This window comes from Budorcas taxicolor, chromosome 11 (assembly GCF_023091745.1).
Source record: "Budorcas taxicolor isolate Tak-1 chromosome 11, Takin1.1, whole genome shotgun sequence".
NCBI lineage: Eukaryota > Metazoa > Chordata > Mammalia > Artiodactyla > Bovidae > Budorcas > Budorcas taxicolor.
In genome coordinates, this window is record NC_068920.1 from 158,116,926 (window position 1) to 158,130,338 (window position 13,413).

At 51.3% G+C, this 13,413-nt stretch overlaps 1 protein-coding gene across 1 annotated transcript; it reads right to left on the bottom strand.

Annotated features, from left to right (window-relative positions):
• Nucleotides 1–1,346: 1,346 nt before the first annotated feature.
• On the bottom strand, nucleotides 1,347–13,099 carry TRUB2 (TruB pseudouridine synthase family member 2). The gene is made up of 8 exons (XM_052648965.1): nucleotides 12,964–13,099; nucleotides 12,100–12,231; nucleotides 8,334–8,408; nucleotides 7,113–7,174; nucleotides 5,724–5,805; nucleotides 3,912–3,984; nucleotides 2,956–3,092; nucleotides 1,347–2,152 (listed from the first exon to the last, which is right to left on the bottom strand). The coding sequence occupies exons 1-8, from the start codon at nucleotides 13,070–13,072 to the stop codon at nucleotides 1,827–1,829; spliced, it is 996 nt and encodes a 331-aa protein (XP_052504925.1). The 5' UTR covers nucleotides 13,073–13,099; the 3' UTR covers nucleotides 1,347–1,826.
• Between the last annotated feature and the right edge of the window lie 314 nt (nucleotides 13,100–13,413).

The window sequence follows — 13,413 nt, forward strand, 5'->3', positions numbered from 1 at the left end:
GCCCAAGAATATGAAGTCTGTCACTGTCTCCATTGCTTTAAGTAATGATTATTTTTTACTTGGCTGCACCAAGTCTTAGTTACAGCATAGGAAAACTTCTAGCTGCAGTGTGCCAACTTTTAGTTGTGGAATGTGGGACCTAGTTCCCTGACTAGGGATCGAACCTGGGGTCCCTGCATTGGGAATGTGGACTCCTAGTCACTAGACCACCAAGGAAGTCCCCAGATACACTTCTTATACACAGTGCAATCAAAACTTAAATCCTTATTTGGACCATGGAAGAGGAGCTGCTGGGAGAGGCCCTGGAGGGGTCAGGTACAGTCCATGCCCCAGGAAGCCATCCTTAGAGCCTCTGGGGCCCTGTGCCCTCGCCGCTTCCCTGGGCAGGCAGCGAGGAAAGTTCTGAACAGCTCTGGTCCCCAGCACTCCCATGGAGAGGTTCTGGGGTGATGTTTATTAACCACAGCATAACATGTGCCCCAGTCAGCCACTGCGGCCGCAGTAACAGGAGTAGTGGAGGGGAAGAAGGGGCCTCCCCTGACCTCAGGGGGAGTTTTCTGGTTACAGGACAGCAGGGCTCTGAGAAGCACTGGGCCAGCCCAGGTGAGTGTCTAACCACCTGTTATGAGTCAAGTTATGTCCCCCCAAAATTCACGTGTCTAAGTCCTAATCCCTGGGACCGCAGAATGTGCCCTTGTTTTCCTTCTTTTAAGAATGATTTCCTTCCAGGAGTTCCCTGGCAGTCCAGTGGTGAAGGCTCTGCACGCCCAGCAGAGAGGGCCCGAGTTTGATCCCTCTCGTTACGGAGCACAGGCTCAAGGACTCCGTCACTGCGGGGCTTAGTTACCTAGGGGCACGTGGTGTCTTAGTTCACAGAGCAGGGATCAAATCCCCGTCCCAGGCACTGGCAGGCGGATTCTTAACCACCAGACCACCAGGGAAGTCCCAGGGCAGGAGCATTTTATATGCTGATACATACCATCGAATTGCTCCGGAAAGGTTACACAGTTGTGTATTCCTAGCAAGCGCACTCCCAGACGGCTCTGGTGGTAAAGAATCTGCCTGCCCACACAGGAGATGCTAGTTTGATCCCTGGCTTGGGAAGATCCCCTGGAGAAGAAAATGGCAACCCACTCGTTTTCTTGCCTGGAGAATCCCACGGACAGAGCTAGCCTGGCAGGCTACGGTCCGTGGGGTCACAGAGAGTCGGAGATGACTGAAGCAACTTGGCACCAAGTATATAAATTGCCTATCTTCTCACACCCTCCCCAATAATGGATGGTATCTTTTTCTTACTTTATTTGAAAGGCAAGGAAAAGTCATCTCATTTTCATCTGAACGTCTTTCATCACTAGAGTCTGAACATCATTTCAGGTTTACTAGCCATCTGGATTGCTTTTACAATACAAACACACAATTCACGTCATTTGATCAACGTTCTTGTCATGCTTTTCTTATTGTTTTGTAAGAACTCTTTATATATTATAAATATTATTGCTTAGACTTATAACAACTATCTTTTATCAGTCTTTCATTCATTTAGCGTCTTTTCCTCTGTACAGAAGTTTTTAACTGGGCCAAGTCTGTTGATCTCTTTTTTCTCTGGCCACCACACAGCTTGCAGGTTCTTAGTTCCCTGACTAGGGAACTCCCTGTCAATGGTTTCTCTAACAGCCTCAGGGTTTCTGTCATGTGCAAAAAAGCCCCTCCTGCTCTCGTGTTCTGCAGTCAGCAGTTCCAGCCATGAACAATTCTTATTTTTAGACACCCACTGTTCCACCAGCTCTTATTTTTAGACATCCACTGTTCCACCAGCTGCTGGCCTGTCAATGCCCCACATGGCTCTCTGGCTCCAAGGCAGAACGTGGCCTCTCGGAGTCCCAGGGCTGGCCTGGACCAGGGGGCTCCTGGGTGCCCAGCCAAGGCCTCAAGCTCTTCTTCAGCTCTGCTGCCACCCGGGGTGCTGCAGCCTGGATGGCACCCTGGATGCTCGGCAGGTCCCACTGGGTCCTCAGGAGAGCATCATCCAGGGTGAAGAAGCCATCCCGTGTCCGCCGCACCTGGGTACAGACAGCGGTGCTCTTCAGCTCCAGGCCGATTTCGTGCACCAGCCTTCGCAGCTGCTTCTGTGTCTCATGCATGCACTGCACCTCTGCCAGGGACACACAGCAAAGGTGGCGGTCAGGAGCACAGCCTCTGGGGTCACGGATCAAGATCCACACCCCGGGAGCCCTCCTGGCTGTGCAATGACCTTAGCCAGACCTCTTCCTCCTCTAAGTGTAGCTCAGGGCAGGCCCTGAGAGTCTGTTAAGACAGGCAGAGTCTCAGGCCCCATCCAGACCTGCTGAATCAGAATCTGCCTTTTCAGAGGAATCCCCAGGTTGGGACTTTCCTTGTGGTCCAGTGGTTAGGACACCATGCTTCCACTGCAAAGGGCACGGGTTCAATCCCTGGTCAGTGAACTAACATCTGGTAAGCCACATGGTGAAGACCAAAAAAAAAAGGTGGTTGTGAGGAATCCTTTCTATTACACACTTAGCATCAGGAGAGTCTTGGTCAGCACTCAAGAAAGGAGCCCTTGTTAACACAATAAACAAAGAAAGAGTGGTGATGGAGCGGGTGCTGAGCTGGGTGGGATCAGCGCAGAGGGGAAAGTGGTGTCTGATGCCCCACAGTGACCTGAGACACTGGGTGGCTCTGGAGAGGAGCCACTACATATAACCTCTGCTTGTTAAGGTCTGGCTTCAAAGGGAGACTTGGCAGGAGACATCTATCTGCTCTGTGCACCGTGTGATCAGCCAAGTCCAGCCTCAGGCTGGGAACGAAGTGGGCCCCTGCTGCCTTGACCAGTCGAGATCAGCGCTCACACATGCTGGCCTCCGCAAGGGTCTCCCACAGTGACTCCGTGAACTCGGGAGCCTCGTGGCGCTGCCCCAACTTCCTGGAGCAACTTACCTAAGAGGAACTCCGGAGGCGCAAACTGGAGGCATCGGATGCCGGTGATCAGCATCGGGGACTTGTTCATGGGCCGGATCACGCCGCTCACGGCCATCTCGTAGGCCTCCTGGGTCTGTAGGTCGAGGTTGGAGTACCTGGGGATCAGGAGGGGCCAGATCAGGCAGCTGACTGCCCACCCCAGCCCTGCCCCACTCATGCCTTTCCTGAAGTTCTTCATTCGCTTCCCACCTTTTCAGTCCCTCTAGCCCCCTTTGCAGCAGCCTCTTCCGGTGCCCTCCAATCCTGAACCGCAAGCTCTACCCCTGTTCAGTCGTACCTGCACTGACTACTTCCGCCTGACTCTGTGCTGAGATGCTGTGGTCGCCTGGCTTTCTTCTGTTAGCTCATACATTCCCTATGAGCCCAACCAGGGAGGGACTGGCCCATGCCCTGGCACATTTCTGCACGCCCTGAAAGGAGTGGGTGCTTATGCCTGGTTTTGGGCTCAGATAGGAAGATCCATGGAATCTGCTCCGGGGCAGGCAGAGCCCTGTGGGTTAACTTCTTACTCTTCGAGCACTGCCCCCCATCTCCGCCCCCTGCCCGCCTCCCCCCAGCACTTCCTAAAGGAAATCAACCCTGAATATTCGTTGGGAGGACTGATGCTGAAGCTGAAGCTCCAGTACTTTGGCCACCTGATGCTAAGAGCCAACTCACTGGAAAAGACCCTGATGCTGGGAAAGACTGAAGGCAGGAGGAGAAGGGGGCAACAGAGGATGAGATGGTTGGATGGCATCACTGACTCAATGGACATGAGTTTGAGCAAACTCTGGGAGATGGTGAAGGACAGGGAAGCCTGGCGTGCTGCCGTCCATGGGGTCATAAAGAGTTGGACATGACTTAGGCACTTAACAACCACCCAGCGCTTCCTTGAGGTCCCACTTGCAGGGGGGTGTGGGCCAGGCCTCTCTTACGTCACCAGAGCCTTCTGATGGGAACCTTGGATCACAGCCAGGATGCGGTCCAACTTCTCTCTGGTCACGTGGTCTGGAAAAGTCAGGCGGTGGTCAGCACAGGTGCCCACTGAGGCAGCAAACTAGAAATTTCAAACCAGCCCTGTCCTTGGAACCGAGAGGGGGTCCCACGCATCCTTAGGTCCCAGGATCCCCATGTACGGGGGTTGAAAGTCCTTTGAGAATCTTATGAAAGCTCTGGACACTCTTCTCAGAAATATACACATGAACTCAATGTCTGGAGGACAAACTCAAGGGATTCACAGGCTCCAGGTTAAGAATGCTTTGTTCGTGGGACTTCCCTGATTGGTCTAGTCATTAAGACTCTGCTCTCCCAATGCAGGGGGCATGGGCTTGATCCCCGGTCAGGGAGCTAAGATTTGGCGTGCCACGTGGCTTGGAAAAAAAAACAAACACATCCCCCTCTCACCCCCCGAAAAACAACCAACAACAACAAAAAAAATCCCACTTCCTTCTGGAAATGAGGCTCATAGTATGATATGACTTGCCTGCTCTTCTAAGCCAGGACCCCTGAGCCCCAGTCCAAGGTTTTTCGTGCCAGGCATCCCTGGAGGGAGGGTGCCACCTGTCCAAACACAGAAGTGGGAGAGGCTCTGCATACTGGTCCCACCGAGGGATTCTGGGGCAGGCAGCAGCAAATCCTGGGGATGCTCAAACCCGCGGGGAGGCCGAGCCTGTGGGCCTGCTGGGACAGGTGCCAACTTCTGACTCCACTGGCCAGAGCTCTGGGAGCAGGTGTAGGGACTAAAGGTTGGCCAGCTGGGAAGGGCACGGGCCTCTCATCCCTCCTGTAGGTTTCATTTGTGCTGTTGTCTTATCTGGAAGCCAGCAGCTTCCTCCTCCTGGCTCCTGATGCTCTCTACCTGCTTCTCTTTCCCGGTACTTAGTTTTTCTGGGTGTTTATAATAGTTTTTAATGACTTAAGAATCTTCTTCCAGAAATTCAGACCAACACCAACAAATACCTCCCCTCCTCCAAATTCCAGCTTCTGCCCTCCCAAAAGTGTCAAGCTGGTAGCTGTCTTCAGAACATTTTGTTGGTAGTTGACACACACCCACAAGTGCAAATATGCAGCATCGCTTTGCCGTGTTTTTAATCTTCTCTGGGAGACGCAGCGGTGTGTCTGCTCTCCTTGCTAGACTGTGAGACCACTGAGACTGGGGACCCCATCTGATTCACCATATGTGCGCCCCACAATGGCTGGCGCATGTTGGTGCTCAGAAACGTGTCGAACAAGCACGTGCAACAGATCCTACAGGACAGTTTAGAACATGGGGAGAGCAAGAAATGAAGAACAAGCCACCTATCCATCTACCCATCCATCCGTCACTCATCCATTGATCCATCCAGCGCTTCCCACATGCCAGGCCCAGTGCCACGGAGGACCATAGGAGTGGAACTACACCATCCCTGCTCTCATGGGTGACATCCTGGTGGGAGACAGACATTAAAACCACCGATCGTCAGCTGATGACTTTTCTGACAGTACACCTGGTCCAAGCCTGGGGGCTGGAGAAGCTTCCCTGGGGAGGGGACATTTAAGCCAGGTGAGAAAGCGTGGGGAGGACAAGGAATTCTCGGAAGACAGAATCACGTGTCCACGCCCCTAGGAGCCAGCCCTGGCTTGGTGTGTCTACGAGTGTTTGAGAGGGACCCTCACAGCCCATGTCGGGGTGAAGCATAAAGGAAGCAAGTGAAGGGGCGGGAGCACCCACTCCTCCTGCCCGCCCCAGGACTCCCTTGGGCTCTTACCATATGTTGTCTTCTCCACCAGCCGCCCATCCTCACAGAAGTCGTCTGTGGCTTTGCCCAGGAGGCCGCGCACGGTGTAATCCTGGAGGACGGGGAGGCAAGGTATGGGTATGGTCTAAGCCCTGCACGGAGGAAGGAGGTGTGGTCCAGCAGCTCAGGACCCCAGGGTGCTAGACTGAGGCCGGGGGTGGGGGGCGCTCAGGGAGCTCAGGCGCTCGGCCCCTGCCCAGCTGCCCCCTGGGGAAGGGCACCGGACTTTCCTGTGATGGCAAGCAGCATCGGCAGCCTGCACAGAGCGCCCAGAGCCACCCTGTGACCAACCCCAGCCTCCACGCCGCTCCACTTCCATCCAACCTGACACCAGAGCCTCCCAGGCCCCTCCCCGGAGACTGTCGGCTTCTCTCCTCCCTCCAAATACGATCTGTGCAGCTGCCTGCCTCTGCCTCAGATAAAAGTAACGACAATGACAGTGAGGACGACAGTGGTGACATCGACTGAGCATCCACCGCGTGAGTGGCTGTGCTGAGCCCGTTACATTCTGCCACTAATTTAATCTTCACAGTAAGCCTACGGAGGAGGTACTATTTTCACTCCCATTTCAAAGATGAGGAAATGGACGCACATAGATGTTAAGTAATCCAGCCCAGGACACAGAGCTGGCTACAACAGTGCTACAAGCTGGAGTCTTAAAGCGAAGCCACTTGGCTCCACAATCTCTGCTCTTAACCATGAACACCCTAGGTCTCCTAACGTGGCATCTCTGTACACACTCGTGAAGCCAGACCCCACAGCCCAGCAGGAATGCAAGCTCCCTAACACCGAGATGGTGGTATCCACTTCTCAGCGTTGTGGAGAGAATGCAGTGGTATCAAGATCAGGCTCTGGGGTCAGACAGACCCAGGTTCAAATCCCAGCTCTGCCTCCTTAGAGGCCGTGTGAGGGAATTCCCTGGCAGTCCAATGGATACGACTCTGCACTTTCACCGCTGGGGCCAAGGGTTCAATCCCTGGTTGAGGAACTAAGATCCTGCAAGCCCAGGGGTGTGGCCAAAAAAATTTAAGAAATAAAGGCTGTGTGAGCCAGAACAAGTGTCATCTCCTCTTTGGGGCCTCATTCTTTCATCTGTAAAATGGGTTAACAGTAGATCCCATCTCATGGGGATGCTGTAAGGCATCCACGAGGGGGTCCACACATGGCGCTGGGCACAGAGCAGTCAGCATGGGACAACGCCAGCTGTCACGCTGATGCTGTTGCTCAGCTTCCCCTAGCACAAGACTTGCCCTGCCCCCAAATGCGTATCCCTCGTGGAATCCTCTCCGCTTCAGAATCCTACCAGTGACCCCCAGGGAAAGGGCGGAGGGATAAGCAGGCGGTCCCCAGCCCCCGTACCTTGGTGAGGTGAGCGTTGTACATATCAGTAAGGAGTCCGCATCCGTGTCCCACGCCGAGCACTGAAAGGTACCCCAGCCTGATCTTACACTGGGCTCCTCGTTCCGGTTCCCCTGGGCTCTCCAACCCCCACCCCCTCCAGCAAAACACTCCCACTGCTGATGGGTGTGGCAGCCAGGGGGCAAGGAGAGCATCTTCTACTGGAAGCAAGGAAGCCTCTGGGCATGTGTATGAAAAGGCAGATTTCCAGGTCCCAGCCACATATACTGACTCTGACTCAAAGTGGGAGTGGGGGTGAGGGTAGGGGTGGGGGGCTAGGATCCTTAGCAAGCTCCCTGGGGATCCTGACACTCAAAAGTAAGAGACCACCAGCCCAGTCACACAGACCTATACTCCCATCTGGGGATGGTTCTCACCATGTCCTTTAACCTCCTGGGGTCTCAGGCTCCACATCGGTAAAATGGGGATAAAATTACTATCTGATCTCTGTGGGTGTTGTGATGACCGAGACAATGAGCGGGAAGGAAGCAGTCGGCACAAAGGACAAGTCCAAAAAGCGGGGGCATTGTCGCCACTCCCTGCCTTTCTTCGGGTCTGTTTTTCCCTCTGGTTGAAGGAAAGAATGACCCTCCATTCACTCCTGGAGAGGGTACCCTGGGAGGGGCGCATGAGATCATGTCCGCCCGCCTGTGTCCCAGGAAGCAGGACAAGTTGCTATGATCATTGTGCGTGGAGGACGTGGCCACCGCCTGACCCTGGGGACACAGATGGCTCATGACTCAGGGCTTTGTGTGCCCAGCGACATCTAGAGCTCTGCCAGCGGGGCCAGGGTCAGGCACTTGGTTACCCCACACAAGCAAGAGGCTTCCTCTCTGGTCCAGGGACTGTCGCTCGCTACATCTGTGCACAGACAAATCATCTGTGCTCCTCAAGGCTTACTTTTCTTCCTAAAATCATACACGATCTACCAAACAACGTTGTTATGGTGAATACATGTGTACAAAGGGTTTCAAACCACATGTCACAGGCAAGAGTCACTTGATAAGGGTGGACGATCAGGACATCCCTCTTTCCACCAGTTGTCTTCCTAGAGATCAGACTTGGGAGGGATCAGGGGAGGAAGGTAGGAGTGGGAAGTGGCAGTCAGGTGAGAAGTGGGCTGGGCTCCTCAGAGCTCCCCAGGCCTCTATCACTGCACCCCAGGCTCACCACACCACCTACCAAGCACCCCAGATGCCTGGGAATCCAGTCGGTGTCCCACGCCAACCTTCAGGCTGGTGAATGCGAGTCCACGAACTGGAAAGAAACAAATAAGTTATTTATCCTCAATGAACCCAGCCTCCAGGATGGCTTTGGGCCCACATGGCGATCTCATTCCTAGAATGTTGCCTCATGGAGCCCAAATCAGCATCAAGCTGGACTTTTGGGCTTCCCCACCAAGGAACCTGGGGTCCCAAACCATTTCTTCAGTTTCTGGGGCCCAGAGAAAAGGCAACCCAAAAGGCCTGTTAAGTCTGCCTGTCACCATTCCCTCAATGAAGGCCTTTGAGTGCACTGGGCAGAACACTGGAATTAAGATTGGGGGGTTCCTTATCCAGCTCCTGTGGAAGGCGGGTTCTGGACAGTCTCCCAGTGAGAAAATGGAGGCTGCGAATTCCTGGGTCTGTGTGTTCACAGAGCCTAGAACTCACTGACTGCTCAGGAAATAACCCATTTCCCAAAAGAATGAATGACTCATCAAACAGATATAATTATGTACAGGTTTTTGTACATCAATTATACTTCAAGAAAGATGTAAAAATAAAAAATGAATGAATGCAGGAGTGAGCTAGAAGCTTTTACATTTCTGAAGATCAAGAGGAACCTAGGGTAACAGTATGGGGTAGTTAAAAGCTTAATAAATCCAGGCTACATGATTTAACATTAGCCAACACTGAACTTCCATCTTACCATTTGTGAAACGGGACTAGGACCCACTTCACAGGATTCAATGAGATGGTACTTGGGAAAAGCTTAACATAGTACCTAGTACAGAGTAGGCCCCCAACACATCATACTTGCTATTGCTGTTGTTACACTGTAGACTCACTGAATATTTCTGTCCAAGGGGTTTTGGAAATGGTGGAAAAGTCTTCAAGAGATGAGAATACCAGACCACCTAACCTACCTCCTGAGAAACCTGTATGTAGGTCAAGAAGCAACAGTTAGAACTGGACATGGAACAACAGAGACTGGTTCCAAATTGGGAAAGGAGTACATTAAAGCTGTATATTGTAACCCTGCTTATTTAACTTATATGCAGAGTATATCATGTGAAATGCCGGGCTGGATGAATCACAAGCTGGAATCAAGATTGCCAGGAGGAATATCAATAACCTCAGATATGCAGATGACACCATCCTTATGGCAGAAAGCAGAGATGAACTAAAGAGCCTCTTGATGAAAGTGAAAGAGGTGAGTGAAAAGTTGGCTTAAAACTCAACATTCAGAACACTAAGATCATGGCATTCGGTCCCATCGCTTCATGGCAAATAGATGGGGAAACAGTGGAAACAGTGGCTGACTTTATATTTTGGGGCTCCAAAATCACTGCAGATGGTGAATGCAGCCATGAAATTAAAAGATGCTAAAAAAAAAAAAAAGAAAAAGAAATTAAAAGATGTTTGCTCCTTGGAAGAAAAGCTATGACCAACCTAGAGAGCATATTAAAAAGCAGAGACATTACTTTGCCAACAAAGCCCCGTCTGGTCAAAGCTATGGTTTTTCCAGTAGTTATGTATGGATAGGAGAGTTGGACTTTAAAGAAAGCTGAGTGCCAAAGATTGATGTTTTTGAACTATGGTGTTTGAGAAGACTCTTGAGAGTCCTTTGGACTGCAAGGAGATCAAACCAGTCAATCCTAAAGGAAATCAACCCTGAATATTCATTAGAAGGACTGATGATGAAGCTGAAACTCCAATACTTTGGCTACCTGATGCGAAGGACTGACTCACTAGAAAAGACCCTGATGCTGGGTAAGATTGAAGGCAGGAGAAGGGGATGACAGAGGATGAGATGGTTGGGTGGCATCATCGACTGGATGGACATGAGTTTGAGCAAGCTCTAGGAGTTGGTAATAGACAGGGAAGCCTGACCTGCTGCAGTCCATGGGGTCGCAAAGAGTTGGACACGACTGAGCAACTGAACTGAATACTGTTGACTCACTGAATATTTCTGTCCAAGGGGTTTTAGAGGTTCCTGGCCTCTAAGCTCCTTAGCCTTCCGATAGCCTCCCAAACATACACTTTAATTATATCTAATGATGGGGGCTCATTACTGGAACTAGTTTCACTGTTGGTTAGCTTCGTTGACTATAAAATGTCACTCTTCACAGACACAGAGAACAGATTTGTGGTTGTCAAAGGCGAAGGGAAGTAGGGGAAGGATGGCTTGTGAGTCTGGGATAAGCAGATGCAAACTATTTTATATCGAATGGGCTTCCCAGGTGGCGCAGTGGGAAAGAATCCACCTGTCAATGCAGGAGACACAAGAGATTCACGTTTGATCCCTGGGTCCGGAAGACCCCCTGGAGAAGGAAATGGCAGCCCAGTCCAGTATTCTTGCATGGAAAATTCCATGAACAGAGAAGCCTGGCAACAGTCCATGGGGTTGCAAAGAGTGGGACACAACTGAGTGACTGAGCACACACACACACACATATGTAGAAAGGATAAACAACCAGGTCCTACTGTATAGCATAGGAAACTATGTTCAATATCCTGTGATAAACCATAATGGAAAAGAATGTGAAACAGAATGTATACATATGTATAATTGAATCACTTTGCTGTACAGCACAAATTGACACAATATTGTAAATCAATTATACTTCAATAAAATTTAAAAAAAAATTTTTAAGTCACTGTTTCACAGGAGTTCCAAATTCTGTCCTTAGGACTTCTACCTGAGGGTCTCAATTTTTACCTGGAATCCCAGAATAATAAAGGGGTCAGCAAACTACAGTCCACAGGTCAAATCCTCAAGCTTTGCTTTTTCACAGCCCACAAGTTAAAATGATTCTTATGTTACTAAGTGGTCTTAAAAACTGAAAAGAATACTATTTCATGATATATGAAAAATACATGAAATTCAAATGTCAGTATCCACAAGCAAGGGGCTTCCATGGTCAGTTTAGTTCAGTCGCTCAGTCGTGTCCAACTCTGCAACCCCATGGACTCCAGCACGCCAGGCCTCCCTGTCCATCGCCAACTCCCAGAGTTTACTATAACTCACATCCATTCAGTCAGTGATGCCTGGTTTCCCCGTTGGCTCAGTGATAAAGAATCCTGCCAATGCAGAAGAGGCGGATTCAATCCCCTTGAGAAGGAAATGGCAGCGCACTCCAGGATTCTTGCCTGGGAAATCCTATGGACAGAGGAACCTGGCAGATTGTGGCTACAATCCACAAGGTCCCAAATGAATCAAACACAACTTAGTGACTAAACAACAACAAATCCACAGGTAATGTGTTACTGGAACACAGCCAGGCTCACTACATACTGTCTATAGCTGCTCTGCACAACAATCACAGAAACCTGCAAAGCCTAAAATACTGACTATCTAGCCCTTTCCACGGAGAAGGCAATGGGACCCCACTCCGGTACTCTTGCCTGGAAAATCCCATGGGTGGAAGAGCCTGGTCACTTTCATGCACTGGAGAAGGAAATGGCAACCCACTCCAGTGTTGTTGCCTGGAGAATCCCAGGGACGGGGGAGCCTGGTGGGCTGCCATCTATGGGGTCACACAGAGTCAGACATGACTGAAGCAACTTAGCAGCAGCAGCAGCAGCCCTTTCCAGGAAATTCTGCCAATCTCTGGTCAAACACTTCACTGCCACTGTGGTCCTACATTGGTCTGGGACAGAAGGAGTCTGGCTGGGAGACACTGACTTTGGGCAGGGACTTTCCAGGGAAGCGATACCCAGCCCCTTTGCTGAATGCCCATTACCCAGCGGATGGTCGATGAGTGTGGGCACACGGTTGGCTGTGAGGGTCAGCTCCTTCTCTTTGCTGCTTTCCACAGGTTCCAACAGGAAGCGAACACGCTGTTTAGGGGCAGGAGGCTTCCCAGCATTGAGACCTGAATACACGTGAAGAACATCTCATCAATTCTGCTGTAGAAGACAGCTGAAAGCCCACAGTGCAAAGAAGAGCAGAAGTTAAGAAACAGACTTGGGTTCAAATCTTGACTTTCAGTTCAGTTCAGTCTCTCAGTCGTGTCCGACTCTTTGCGACCCCATGAATCGCAGCATGCCAGGCCTCCCTGTCCATCACCAACTCCCGGAGTTCACCCAAACTCATGTCCATCGAGTCGGTGACGCCATCCAGCCATCTCATCCTCTGTCGTCCCCTTCTCCTCCTGCCCCCAATCCCTCCCAGCATCAGGGTCTTTTCCAGAGAGTCAACTCTTTGCATGAGGTGGCCAAAGTATTGGAGTTTCAGCTTTAACATCAGTCCTTCCAATGAACACCCAGGACTGATCTCCTTTAGAATGGACTGGTTGGATCTCCCTGCAGTCCAAGGGACTCTCAAGAATCTTCTCCAACACCACAATTCAAAAGCATCAATTCTTCGGCGCTCAGCTTTCTTGACTTTACCACTTATTGATTACTTATGACCACGGACAGTACTGAATCTGTTTACCCATCTGAACACGGGAGAAAGCGAGATACCATGAACCGAACAGTCCGTTAAGAAACCGCTCTGCCCAGACGAATGGGTCGCACGGTCTTATTTTGCAACAATGTTCAGAAGCTGAGATGGACTCCTGGGGAACCGGAGCGGGATCCTGGGTCTGGCTCGAGGCACTCACCTTTCAGAAGCTGCAGCTCCACAGTATCCCGTAGATGCTTCCATTTTAGCCCGGGGGGCTTGTAGACTGCGAAGAGCCCCTGCAGCCGAGCCAGGCCGGCGGACACCATGCCTGAAGCCCGCGCAGCCCGAGCTCGCCCAACAGCTGAACGCAGACGGAAATGCTGTATGGTCCCGCCCCCAAATGTGCTACTACCAATGGGCGCCGCCATGTTTCATGGACGGAAGAGGTTCGCTTCTTATTGTCCTCGGGGGGAAAACGTGCTACGGAGAACGACGTAGGGTCCGGTGCTGAACCCCAAACCTGGCGAGGCTTACTTGGAGACCTCTCTTGGAGGTGAGGTTAAATGAGAAGGATTTTATATCCGTGGGTGTAGGTGACAAAGGGGTTGCCTAGGTTTTTTCATGCTTAGCGAGAGGCTTTTCCTGTCCGTGCTATTTTTCCCGCCCA

What these genes read in the sequence shown, in the direction of transcription:
- TRUB2 (XM_052648965.1), bottom strand. Translation starts at nt 13,072, where the DNA reads ATGGTGTCCGCCGGCCTGGCTCGGCTGCAGGGGCTCTTCGCAGTCTAC. An exon ending in GGTGGAGAAGACAACATATG is followed by an intron (nt 3,985 to 5,723) that starts GTAAGAGCCCAA and finishes TGACTTTTCCAG; the next exon opens with ACCACGTGACCAGAGAGAAG. An exon ending in CATCAGAAGGCTCTGGTGAC is followed by an intron (nt 3,093 to 3,911) that starts GTAAGAGAGGCC and finishes CCTGATCCCCAG; the next exon opens with GTACTCCAACCTCGACCTAC.